The sequence below is a fragment of the Camarhynchus parvulus genome, chromosome 1 (genome assembly GCF_901933205.1).
Source record: "Camarhynchus parvulus chromosome 1, STF_HiC, whole genome shotgun sequence".
NCBI classification, from domain to species: domain Eukaryota; kingdom Metazoa; phylum Chordata; class Aves; order Passeriformes; family Thraupidae; genus Camarhynchus; species Camarhynchus parvulus.
Window position 1 is genome coordinate 89,115,813 of NC_044571.1, and position 12,799 is coordinate 89,128,611.

Here is a 12,799-nt window from a genome sequence, read left to right on the forward strand (position 1 = left end):
GCAGCTGCACCCAAAGTGGTTGTGACCCTTCCTTCTCTCCCCAGACCTCTCCTGCAAGAGAGATCTGTGTTCCTTCAGGAGGTTTGGTAATCATTGTCACCATGGCAGAACAGGTGAACCATCACACATCTGAAGGCAGGGAGGGACTAAGTAATCTCCTCACAGGCAGATGGAAACCAAAGCCTTGTGGAGAGTCTGTGTCCCCAGAATATGACTGACAGTTCTGGTGTCTGCTATTCTACTACTTCAGATCTTACACAGTTAACCAAAGATGTTACTAAAGCACATAGTTATGTTTGCACTGGGACTATCTAATGTCTAGGGCGCTGAATAATTAAACTGAACACAGACTTCAAGCACTCAGCATCCCTGGAAATGTGATTTATTTACATTAGTATTGGGTCAGGTAAAATGTTTCTGTTCACACCTCCAAAACAAGAGAGGAATTCCCATCTTTTAGAGTTGTTTTCAGAAGGTGAGATGCATGTTTGAGGAACAAACACTGGATCAGATTTTTTTGTTCAGACAAGATCTATATTTTTGCCCACAAGTCAAGTTACACATTCTCTGCACAAGCTCATGTGGCCATCAGAGAAGCACAGGGGCAGCACACATGTACCTATCAGCTAAGGTTAGCCTTTGTTCCCAGCTGAAACGTGGCAAGAGCAGGGTTTTTTTTCAGCACTCTTTATTTTTCCTCAGTGTTCACAAATCCATTGACTCTGCAGTGAGAACCCCTCTGTGATCAAGGCCTTTCTGCAATATTTTTCTCCTTTCCATTTTCTGGAAGTTGTTCTGCTGGACACCCACCGGATTTATTGCAAAATGAGGGTGTATAAAGAAGTATTCACCTGACCAAATCTGCCCCTTCTCTCCCTCCACATGCTGTCCTGACTAAAACTGTACTGCACTTACATTGTACTTTTGATCTCACGATGCTTACGGTGCTCAGAGTTTGACTGTCAGGTGAACACAAAATGCACAAGCCCCTTGAAAAAGTGAACAAGATTTGTTACAGCTTTTGCCATCAGGTGGCTTCTGCCTGCTGCCTGTTTGGTGAGGTTGGCAAACTGAGTGAACAGGATGTAGCTGAGTGGTGCACATTTGTAAAGTGTGATCAAACTTCTAGGACAAGCTTTGTTTTTTTCAAAAGCCTTGGAGGCGGCGTGGAGTGAAAGAAGGGCTGAAGTGTTCACACCATGGATTGTGTGGAGTCTTGCTAAAATACGTCCTTGTGCGGCAGAGATGTACAAGTGGGTGTGGACTATGCAGTACAGTTACCCTCATCAGCCTGTACTCAACAAACAAATGAACATTTCACTTTTATTTATTCTGAGATCGAGGGTGAGGGGTTTCAGTGGGCTCTTACACAAAGTATTCATTTAAATGCTTTCTAGTTTGCTGCTGCTGCTCTCCCGGCTCTCTGTGGTGGTGTTCACAGGGGTCCTAGGACCAGGGAAGAGATGAGGATCTGACTCCATGTTTCAGAAGGCTTGATTTATTATTTTATGATATATATATTATATTAAAACTATACTAAAAGAATAGAAGAAAGGATTTCATCAGAAGGCTAACAAGCAAGAAGAAGAATGGAATTAATAACAAAATCTTGTGTCTGACCAGAGAGAGACACATGTGGACTGTGACTGGCCATTAATTAAAAACATCCACATGAGACCAATCACAGATCCACCTGTTGCATTCCACAGCAGCAGATAATCATTGTTTACATTTTGTTCTTGAGACCTCTCAGCTTCTCAGGGGGAAAAATCCTAAGGAAAAGATTTTTCATAAAACATGTCTGTGACAGGCTCTCCTCTGGCTCAAGGCCCTACTTGCTTAGCTGGGTTTCAGCTCCTCTTCAGGGTCAGGCAGTGCTGCTCTGCAAGAGCAGCCTTCTCTGGGGGATCACGGAGGCAATCCACTCACCAGTGCCCTGCTTGGCCTCTTCCCACGTGTAGCGGGGCACGTAGCCAAAATCCTGCTGTGCCTTTCTGTAGGAGAAGGTGAAGGGGGTGTTGAGCAGTGTGACCAGGTGGCGATTGGTGGAGGGCACGTATCTGACAAAGGGCCGCAGCAGGAAGCTGAGCATCTCCAGCAGCAGCGAGAAGTAATAGAGCATTGTCAGGGGCATGGGGAGCCGGGGCTCAATCCCAAACCCCAGCTCCTTGGTCAGCTCGTAATTCAGGTCAGCGTAGCTCATGTGAGGAGTGTCATCTGAGATGTAGTAGAACTTGCCCCTGACGTGCTTGGCTCTCTGCGGGGCTCGCAGGGCTTTGGCTGCCTGCACGTGCGCCCAGGCGATGTTGCCCACGTACACGGGGTTCACCAGAGCCTCCTTCCTGGAGAAGCGCAGGTAGATGTTCTTGTTCAGCAGGCACTTGTCCAGATGGCCTTGGAGAAAGGGGCAGCCTTCCCCAAAAATATACATGGATCTCAGGGCACAGGTCATCAGCGTGCCGCCATCCTTCAGCACCTGGCCGTCTGCTTTCAGCACAGCATCCTCTGCCAGTCTCTTGCTTTGGGCATAAGGAAATTTGGATGTGCTCTCATAAGCTGTATCTTCGTCCCCGTTGAAAATGGGGTCCCCTTTGCAGTTTGGGCCTGTCACTTCTATGGTACTGGTGTAAATGAAGTGCTGGACGTTACAGCGGACGCACGCCTCCAGCAGCAGCTGAGTACCTTCAGAAAACAGACATGAAAAGCAGTCTAGGTTAGAGCCCCTAACCAGGAAAAAGTGGGGGTTTCAGATCAGAAACGGCATCTCTGGCCTGAGCTTTGCATGATCTCCCTCCCTGCAGCTGCAAGAATCCTGTCCTGAACTGGGCAGTATGTTCAATGACACTGAACCTACTCTGAATCTGTATTTAAGTAGTACCAGTGCACCTATCAGTGCACCTTCCAGAGTTAAACAAGGGTGAATTTTGATCCTAATTGCATGTTGTGGGGTTTTTTCATGCCAAGAATCAAATTTTTGCCCTTTCTTAGCTTAGCATGGAGACTGACCACGGTTTCAGGGACTTGTGCCAACTTGAGTAGGCAGAGAACCTTCAGAAGCTGCCCCTCTCCTTATCCTCCTCATCCATGCTCTATGGTGAAGCCCATGTTTTTCAGGTTTGAGGATGCTCTTGGGTGGTTTGCTAAGAAGGAACAGAATTATTATGGGACCTGAAGGTCTGCTCCAAAATCAGTGCACTCACACCCAGTGCAAATCTATCCAGTATTTGACTGACTGAAGAGAAGGGCTTGGAGGAAACATGGTGAAGCAAGGCATGATAACATGTAGTCAAAGATCATGAAATGCAATGAGAAAAGAGAGGCTTGCGTATGTATGCCTCCTTTTCTGGCATAATCTGGCTTTTCCTTGCAGTAGTACAGGATTTCTTACATTTAAAATCCTTTAAATGCTTTCACTGGGGCAGCAGAGGTCAGCTGTTCAAAGTCTTTTAAATAGCCAAGAAGGTTAAACAAGGAAAGCACACTGAAGGGGGGAATAAATACTTTAATAAGTTGTGTTGTTATAGGTGCAATTAGAATATTTTTTTCCACCCAGCTTTCAGGCAGAAATTGCCTTACTTGTTGTGCATGGTGTAATGAGAGAAATTAAATGTAAAAAGGCCAGTGACTTTGGAAGAGAAGACACAGCTCAAAGACATTTGAAAACATCTTTGGCAAAGGAGCATTAAATTAAAATGGCTGATATGATATCAGAAGGGTGTAGCCTAAAATATAGGGGATAAAATCAAGCACCAGCAGTGAGGCACATTAAAAATCTTCCAAGTCTGCTCAGTCTGTTACAGCAACAACTGAAGGCAGCACAATGCAGACCAGGTTAGTGGGACTGAAACAAATATAATGAATTAAAGAGGTTCAGAAGAGCCAGGAATATTGGCAGCAAAATATGGACTTGTTAATGAGTGAAAAATAGGAAGAATTATTCAACTGAATATTGTTGGGGCACCAAAATTCATCTTTTCAAGCTTGAAAAGGGAAAAGAAAGAAATTGAAACAAATGGGAAACAAATCTGGATGTGGCTTTCAGAAACATTAAGGAAGTGCACTGAAAAAAAGTTACACAGACAGGAATAAATTAATGTGAAAAATTAGTTCATGCAAGTCACCCTGTTTACATGACATAAAAGCCAGGGTCATCTGGAAAAAATGTATTTATTTTATTATTTTAAAAATAATAGCTTTATTTCTGCTGTCAGTACTGTTTGGAAAATGAGGAAATGTAATCAAATACAGAAGGTCTTAATGAAATCAAATGAGATAGCAAGTTTTAGAATAAGGCAATTGTAAAATTATCTTGACAGTTTATATGAGATAATAATAAGATGAAATTCACCCAAATAAAATGTGGTTTATTTGCAAATCAGAATTGTATGTAAAAGTTTAAAGATTCTACAGTAATGGAAACCTGAGTATCTTTCATATAGACTGTAATAAAGTAAATTATTACTGTATTACATGCTTTATTCAGCGAGAGGGTCCCCTTGGTTTGCTTGCCCTTCTGGCTGAGTATCTGATTCACAGTAGGTATTTTGTTTAGATTGTAATTAATTATTTTCTCTATTCCCTTCCTTTTTAAAAATTGCTTCCCTTCCTTCCTAAAAAAGTTATTTTTGCTCTGAGATATTGTGTGGTAATGGAGGAAAGCCCTGCATCAAGGCAAGTTTAACTTTCTCACTTCTGTCCTGGTTCGTGAACAGCCACATCTGATTCTTGAAACATTTCTATTATAGAAACATTTATATTTATATTACACAAGTTCTATTTTCTAGGAGAAACAAAACTTTCATCCTGCAAGCCCATGAAATACATAGCAATGCCCTGGCTGGTCAGAAAACCAGAAGAGCATCAGAATGGAAATGGAAGAAAACAGGGAACAGAGGACAGCAGTATTCTCTCACTGACCTTGTGGCCACTTGGCTCTGAGAGCAGAACTGTGGATGGTATTTCATTCTAGCAAATGTTATCAGCTAATCCTCCCTGGCCCAGTGGGCTTTTTTCACCCATAGGCAGCTTTCTGGGACATTTTAATAGTACTTTGATTTTGATTTTGGTTCTGGTTTTTTGTTTGTTTGTTTGTAGTTGTTGTTTTTCATTTTTGCCCATGGTAAAATGTGTTTAAGCAGCACATTCTGCTGTGAAAAACCAAATTGTAGTGGGAGTACCGTCATCAAGACAGAGCTTTAGAAATCCTCTCTCTGAACTACCAACCAGGTATATTTTCATATTACCCAATGCACAGGTTTCCAGGAACTTGCCTTTCTACTCTTCCCTCCTGACAGGGGCCTAAGAGGCTGCCCAGTGGGCTCTATGCTTTGATCACTGACAATTTGTGGCTTTGATTGAGCTGAAATGAAAGGGTCTGGAAGCTAATGGTACAGGGAATGAGCCACACTAAAACAACTAAAATGCCATCCCACTGTTTTTCAGGTACATGTAAGAAACAACTCGAGTGCCAAGAATTCTCTCTTCCTCTGAGCAGTGGTGAGCAGCCAATATTTGTGAAAGTGATGCCTGTACAGGTATGTTCCTTATTTTTCTGTGAAGAAGCCCTGTGGCTGTGGCAGAGAGGAACAAAGAACTGGGAAAGCTGTTCATGTAAATAAGAACATCTTCCCCAAATCTGCCCCAAGCAGTTGAAGCAGCACAGCCAGGGAGGCCAGTGTGCATGCAGGTTAGGCAGTGCCAGTTCTCTGAATGGCACTGAGGGGTTTGGCATCACAGACAGGGGGTGAAGTTGTTCTTTTAGGAAATACATTTAAACTTCCTGGTAGGTGATGCTACATGGCCCATTCCTAAGTCAAAACCTTCTCCCTTCACCTGATCTTTCCTGAAGAATGGAGGTTCCTCAGGGGAAATCCCATCACTGAGTCGCTGAAACCCCTCCCTCCCAAAGCTCTGAGTTTGTTGGGGAATTTTAAATTATAAACTCAAGGTGGGAGAGCATTTGTTCTTCTCTTTGCACACAGACTTAAAGGCAGAGGAAGGAAAAGGAGAAGGAGAAGAAGAAAAAGAATAGCAAGGAGAGAGCCACAGGCTCTGGGATGTTATCAGTGCAACATTTCTGTAACTGCAGCCAAAGTCTGCAGTAATTGTAAACGTTGAAAAATGTACACAGGCAGGGATGCCATGTGGGGTGGGAGAATAAGAACCAATTTCTGAGGTGAGCATTGGGATTTTAGAGGGGAATTGCTTTCAGAAATTTCCACTGAGCATGGATTTATGACTATCACCACTGAAGGCAGAGCCTGTGCAGACCTCGGCATGGGCATACATAAGTGTTGACAAGAATGAGGGATCCTGCACTGCCCTGAAGTGGAAGACTGGGTGTGGAGAGGCCCAGAACTTCCTGGGGCTGCACAGACACGGGATTTGCACCCCTGGGTACGTCTGTGCGAGATGCAGGACAAACCAGGTAACCTGGCTCCAAACAACCACAGCTCAGGTGCTCCCTTCCCTGAGCAGTGATCAGGACACAGATGTGGCTTTGAGGAAGGTGCTTCCCCTGCTCACCTGTCACATTGACTTCCCAGAGCAGCTTCTTCTCGATGAGGCCCAGGGTGTCAATGAGGGAGGCCGTGTGGATGACGAGGGAGACCCCCTGGCAGGCACGGTGCAGGAACGTCACATCTCGGATGTCCCCTTCCAGGATCTTCAGCTCAGTCTTCCCCTTGAACTCTGCAGGGGCAGCAGAAAACAGAGCACAAGACCTTACAGGCACCCTAAGAAGAGTTCTGGAAGGCTGATGAAGAGCTGACCCTGCCTGGCAGGTGCTGACTGTCCAGGAACTGCAGGGATATTTTAAGGCTATGAAACAGAAGGCGTCTCCCCAGTACTCTATTGTCAATGCTAACTACAGTGCTACAGAGGTTTATTTTGCATTACCTGCCATAGATCTGGAAGCTATACTCAACGTGTTTCTTTCTATTTTATTTTTTAGAGAGAGATCTTTTCCCCTGCTAGCAAGCTTCCCTGAGTTGTGGCTGTGTTAAAGTTCACAGAGGAGCAGCTGTAGCTGTGCATGTTCTGGTGGCTGGCTGGCTATAGATGTGTTAACCCAGGAGCACTGAACAGGCACTGCATGTTCCTGTCTTCAGGCTGATGAATGATCTCTCTCCACCCAGAGCATGTGAGCACAGGGATGTGTTCATGCCTACTTTCTGCACCTTTACCTTGCCTGGCATCTTTTTCTTGTACCTTGGCCGGGACTTACAGCTCCAGCTCTGGCTCCATTTCAGTGGCTATGCTCTGGGTAATTTTTAGCCTGCACATCTTTCTGGTTCATACCTGAACTCTCAAGAGTGTTCTCCTGAGCTATCTCAGCCTGGCTTGATTAAATCCTGCTTTTTAAGCCCTGTCCCTCCACAGCAGCTGCAGTGTGTGACCCCAGAGGAGCTCTAGGTCTCAGAGCCATCCTGTGCTGGGCAGAAGGATTCTTTCTGCAGCCCAGAGCTACACAAAATGAGTCAGCACCAGACAATCACTTGGAAAAATGCCCAGTCCAAGGCAATGCTGCTGTGCAGGGACCTCAGCTGGCCTGGCTGCAGCAGTGCCACGGGACAGGAGGGGACTTCCTCAGCATGACCACAGCCTGTGAGGAGATGGTGCCATCACCAAGTCCTCTGGGAGCCTCTGCTATGGCTGCACTAGATGGCTCCCCAGGCACAGCCACTGGGCAGGGACTCTGCAGAACAGGCAGAGCCTCTGTCTTCTTCCAGCATCATCAAATGCCCCTTTTAGATAAGAGAAGAACCTGATTAATTCGTACAGCTTTTAGCTTCAGCCACAACTGAAATCTGATTTATCCTAGTGCTTTGTCACCAGCTCCAAAGCAGGCAGTATTTCATCCCATGTCTGTAATAGGAAACACTGAGAGAGACAGCTGCTGGATTTGGAACTGAGTGGGGATATATTTTAAAATGGTTTTATCACATTTTCTCTATAGCACACTAAGAATGTAATCCTGTATCAATTTAGCAATTATTCTGATGCAACAGGCTTAAGGGGCTTTTTTTCTCCCACCACAGACAGTTGGTCTGAGATTTAAGGTTTGTGGAACATTTGCTGAGCAGTTACTAAATCTAGAGTTGCTGCCCTCCCAGCACAGTCATTGCCACATACTCTCTTCTGCTCCTTTATTTTACAGACTGCATTCATTTGCTAGGATTCCATCTCCAGAAGCTCCATTCTGAACTCTCCTTGCATGGGTGCAAAATTGTCAGAATAGGGCTGGGCTTTTTTTCAGCATCTGGTAGTTAGATTTTCTCTAATAAATATTAATGTCTGTACTGCCCTAAGGTTGATGTTCTCCATGAACAAGGCTTGATGGGGTTGTAATAATCCCAAGAACAGACAGAAATAATTTTCATGACATAAATTCTGACATGTGACCCCTTTAAAGTTATTACAATGCCCAGGAAGGGGTTAGGAAAATGGAAATTTTGCACATGCAAATCAAAGCTTTCAGGAAAAGTACAGAAGAAGTCTGTTCCTTTTAAAGCTGATCACAAGAAATCTGCTGTCTAGATGCTTTGTGCCTTGTTTGGGCTTGCAGTTTGTGTGTGTGTGTGATATGAGTCAGGAAATCTGCTCCTCTATTCTGTTTTAGCCAGCAGAAGTTGCCATGGTAAGTACAATATGGGCCTTGCTCCCTTCAGCAGCATCAGCTGCATGTCAGGAATCAGCAGATTGATCTTGTTTAGCTCTGGGTGAAGAGAAAACTACAGGTGAGCTTGGAAGAAAAGAGAGTTAAGAAATGACTGGCAGTGGTTTCAGTCAGGGATGGCCAGCAGAGAGAACTGCTCTTGATTTCCATCTAGACACACCATTGCCCAGGCAGCAAAAGAACACTTGTGGGTAGGTCAGAGGGGGAGGAACAGAATAAATTCAAGTCAGCTCTCCGTTTTTGCATAAAGTGATTATGACAAAGTACCTACTCACTGGGAAAACTTGTTCTTCTTCACCAGTGGTTTCTGTGTCCTCTGAGTTGTAAGTAATCTCCCTGCTTGCTGTGGGTAGTTTTTGCTTGAAAATGCAATGATTTCTCAATAAAATTCAGTGTCCTGTTGTGAGCAGTTTTTGACTCAGCAGTACAGTCAGACTATTTGCCCTAAACTTGAGAACAACATAGGAGTTTTGATTTCTCCAGAAGTGCCAATGCAATAGTGAACAACAAAAAAAGGATTGTGTAAGTGGGAGCACAGGAAAGGCAGAAAGATAAATCTGACATGGCAGGTGGGAGGTAAGAAACTCAGGCACCAAAGCACCATGCTTAATGTGACATCCATTCTCAACCACACAATGGAACCGGGGGGACTCCAACTCACAGCCCTGGACACTGACTGGATCATTCCAGACTCCCTGGGGCTGTGGAAGACCACAAATACCACTGTCCTACACAGACTGAATGGGATGGTCAAGCTCTCAGCAGGAAAGTTGCTTGGACAAAAGAGGAGTGCCCCTGAGTGCCTTCTGCCACAAAGACCTGTGACTTGCACACACTGTTCTGCGTCACTGCCCACAGCCCTGACTCTGCACAGATATTGCAAGTGCAAGGTGCTCAAGAGATTAGTGAGGAAAAAACCCACTCAGCTCTGCTTCTGGCTGTTCCAGAAATCCAGATAACATCTGCTAGCAAGCAGAAGTCCCTGTAGTAAAAATAATGCAGGTCAGAAGACTCCAGCCCCACCCACAGGTTCTGCAGCAGCCCTGCACTTGGACTAGGAGTCAGTGAGACAGAGAAGGGCTTGAAAGGGAGCAGCAGCGAAATATTTTGGGTAGCTCTGAGCACAGGGACTAGCAGGACACTAGAAGAGATGTAGTCACAAGGGCTGATGCAGACAGAGGAGCTGCCAGTCAAAATGCAGGGGTTCAAATCTGTTTAAACACATCTGGAATGTCAGCCTATGGTCCCTACTACCTGTTTATGGGGAAGAAAAGGCTTTGGTAACTGATTTTTCCTTACCTCCTGTGCTGCTCAGATAGGCAGAAGGAATGCTAAAAGAATAGGAGAGGGGGTGTGTGGGCAGTGCTCTGTGGAGGAAGAAGGGAGGATAAGGAAAGAGGGCACAGAGCTTGCCGATTAACAAAAAAACAAAACGTCACAACGTTTGCTGCAGCCCAGCCAAGATTGTGCCCACACAAACAATGGTTTTCACTCCCCAGGATGCTCCATTATGCCCACAAAGCTCTTCTGGCCCAAAGTAGTGTAGATGCCTCTGCACTGCTGCATCAGTGCTAAACCACACACACTCCTGCTGCTTCAGCCTCTACTGTAGCTGCAGGTTTTGGGTTTGTTTCTGTGGAAACTCTCTGGAAACCAGAGCAGGAAGGGCTGCTGCAAGGCTCAGGGGCATTTAGAAATCCTCAGTGAACTGCTGAGTCAGATGTAATGGAGAAGAAGTTTGTAAAATGGAGCAGAGTTGTTTAAAACTATGATTAAGGCTTGTGCAATTTGTACCAGGTTTATTGTGCACTGTTGCTGTCCCTTGATGACACTTTCATGCTCTATGGAGTGATTGAGGCTCTTCAGCAAATCATACAGAGATATTCCTTAAGGGCTCCCATATGGTTTCCTGCATTGAGGAAGAGGAGTCTTGCAGTGAAGATGTGATGGAGAAAGTTACTGTTAAGTAAATATAATGTAAGGGCTTACAAACCTGACTGAATTTAGGCCCCTTAGATGCCTTTTTATAGATGTGCTCAGTGTATCTCAATAAATAGGACATTCAAAGTAAAACACCATGAGCTGCTTTTCCTGCCACAGACTGTTTCTGACACTGGGCACATCACTCCCTTGTGCTGTCTCCAATCCATTCAAGAATCCTGCCTTGCACTTTGCACATGGGTTCTGTCTCTTCTGTTTAGTGTTTGCTTAAATGGGAAACTGCAATAATGTTATTAACAGAAGCAGTTTTAAAAATACCTCACCACACAGCTCTCAGCCAGAAGATCACTATTAATCAAATTAATCACAGGTTGAAGAAAACCATTGGAATTTGCACCCACAACTTTTTCACTGCCTTTGCTGTCTGGCACACCAGAGCCCAGCACAGCATGCTCTGGATATCTCTGCCCTCCCACCCAGTATAGCAATGCTTGAATTTTCCCTTTCCCCAAGAAGAAGTGTGAGATTTTTGCACTAATTTTGCTCTGTGGGTTTTATTGTAAGAGGAGTCAGGTTGAAGACAGCCTGTTTACTGCATGAACAGTATACAGAAGCCTCAGGGCCTGACAAAAAACCCTCTTGTTTTCACATTTTACATCTGATTTCTGGGCTGCAGGGAGAAGGAGGGATAAAGCAAGGATTCCTTGAGCTAAAACCTCTATCTGCAAAGCTGGTTCAGATGAGAGGTAAAAGTTTCCCATGTGGGACTGCAGCACCCCCAGCTGCAGCACAGTCCCAGGAAATGTCACTTACTGTCAAACCTCCCGAGTGCCTCAGCGCTGAAGGCTTTGTCCAGCAGCCGGATCTCGGCCAGAGCCTCCTCTTCTTCCAGCAGCAAGCACACAATCCTCTGGCCGAGAAACCCTCCTGCCCCTGTCACCAGGCAGCTCACCCCAGCCAGGGACATTGCTCTGGGTTGCTCCTCGGCGGTGAATTTGCTGTCTCTTGAGCTTGGTTCTCCTCCTGCCTGAGGGAAGGAACATATGACATCAACCTCTGGAAACACTGCAAATCAAAGGGTGTTACCAGAAGGAGAGATTACTGAAGAACAAACTTTAATCCCTACACCAAACAATTTTTTAAGCATGTCTTACTTTTGCTAGCTATTCCCATTCAGAGGTAGTCTACATATTTTTTCCATGCAAAGAAAACATTCTAACAAATTACAAACCAATTCAATTAGCAAATCTGAAAATGCTCAAAATCAACTTCAATGCCAAACAAACCCTGCAAAAGTCTGCCTTGAGTCTCGGTTCCACCTCCCTAGCACTCCGAAGACCGTGGGGGAGATTTGCCTGTATTTATATCCTGCTGGGCACCACCTCGGTCATTCTGCTCCACTCCCTCTTGAGTGCCTCCTTTGCTGCAAAAGAATGTCATGCTTCCACACCACTCCCACCAAAGAGGAAGGCTCTGGATACAGTGAGGTCTGAGCCTAGATGTGGTCCTGCATCCCTAAATCCCCAGAGAATAAGCGCTCATGTTCACAATTCTCTTCAGCTGCACTTGCTTGTGTAATACAGTGCCAATATTGTGCCAGTATGGAAGGTAGGGAGGATTTAAATTAAATGTAAATAGAGGAGAAGCTATTTAAAGTGGTTTCAGGAGTGAATTCTGCTGCTCTATATTTTCTGGATACCGGGCTCCCCCATTACAGTGTGGGTTTCTCACTCTCTCTGTGCAAGATCAGAAACTAACCCTGGGGATTTTGTATTTGTTCAGTGCACTACAGGCATTTGAAGTGATGAAATTGTTTAATGTACCATCCAAGTTAAATTCAAGCTGCAGGAGGGCAAGATTCACCTCTGGAAATGTCTTGTGCAGGAGTAGCTATTTAAAGTAAGGCTGTTTGTGCCTCTGCAGTGATCTGTGTCATTACTGCTTTGCATCTCCAGCATGCGGGGAAAATGCCCAGGTGTTTCTCCCTGGGGCTTCACTCCACTTCCAGTAAAACTGTTTTGCAATGTGAGACCAGGGCAGGGCAATAGGCTGAACCTCCTGATGCCAGCACTGCCCTCCTGGGTCTGTCAGTACACGCTGGCTGCAGCTGTATTTTCTCTCTCCCTCTCACAGGGACAGGCTGCCATCCCTGCTGAAGCAGGATGATAAATAGGGAGCTGC

The 12,799-nt window shown here is 45.2% G+C and overlaps 1 protein-coding gene across 1 annotated transcript; it reads right to left on the reverse strand.

The window, feature by feature from the left end:
* Positions 1 to 1,867: 1,867 nt before the first annotated feature.
* LOC115906831 (3 beta-hydroxysteroid dehydrogenase/Delta 5-->4-isomerase-like) lies at positions 1,868 to 11,597 on the reverse strand. Its single transcript, XM_030954337.1, has 3 exons — positions 11,432 to 11,597; positions 6,526 to 6,690; positions 1,868 to 2,682 (listed from the first exon to the last, which is right to left on the reverse strand). Exons 1-3 carry the CDS (start codon positions 11,583 to 11,585, stop codon positions 1,868 to 1,870), a joined length of 1,134 nt encoding a protein of 377 aa, XP_030810197.1. The 5' UTR covers positions 11,586 to 11,597.
* Positions 11,598 to 12,799: the final 1,202 nt, after the last annotated feature.

Excerpts from the sequence above, each read along its gene's own strand:
- LOC115906831 (XM_030954337.1), bottom strand. The coding sequence starts at position 11,585 with ATGTCCCTGGCTGGGGTGAGCTGCCTGGTGACAGGGGCAGGAGGGTTT. Across the intron at positions 6,691-11,431 it reads GGCACTCGGGAGGTTTGACA|AGTTCAAGGGGAAGACTGAG; the intron begins GTAAGTGACATT and ends CTGCCCCTGCAG. Across the intron at positions 2,683-6,525 it reads CTGGGAAGTCAATGTGACAG|GTACTCAGCTGCTGCTGGAG; the intron begins GTGAGCAGGGGA and ends TGTTTTCTGAAG.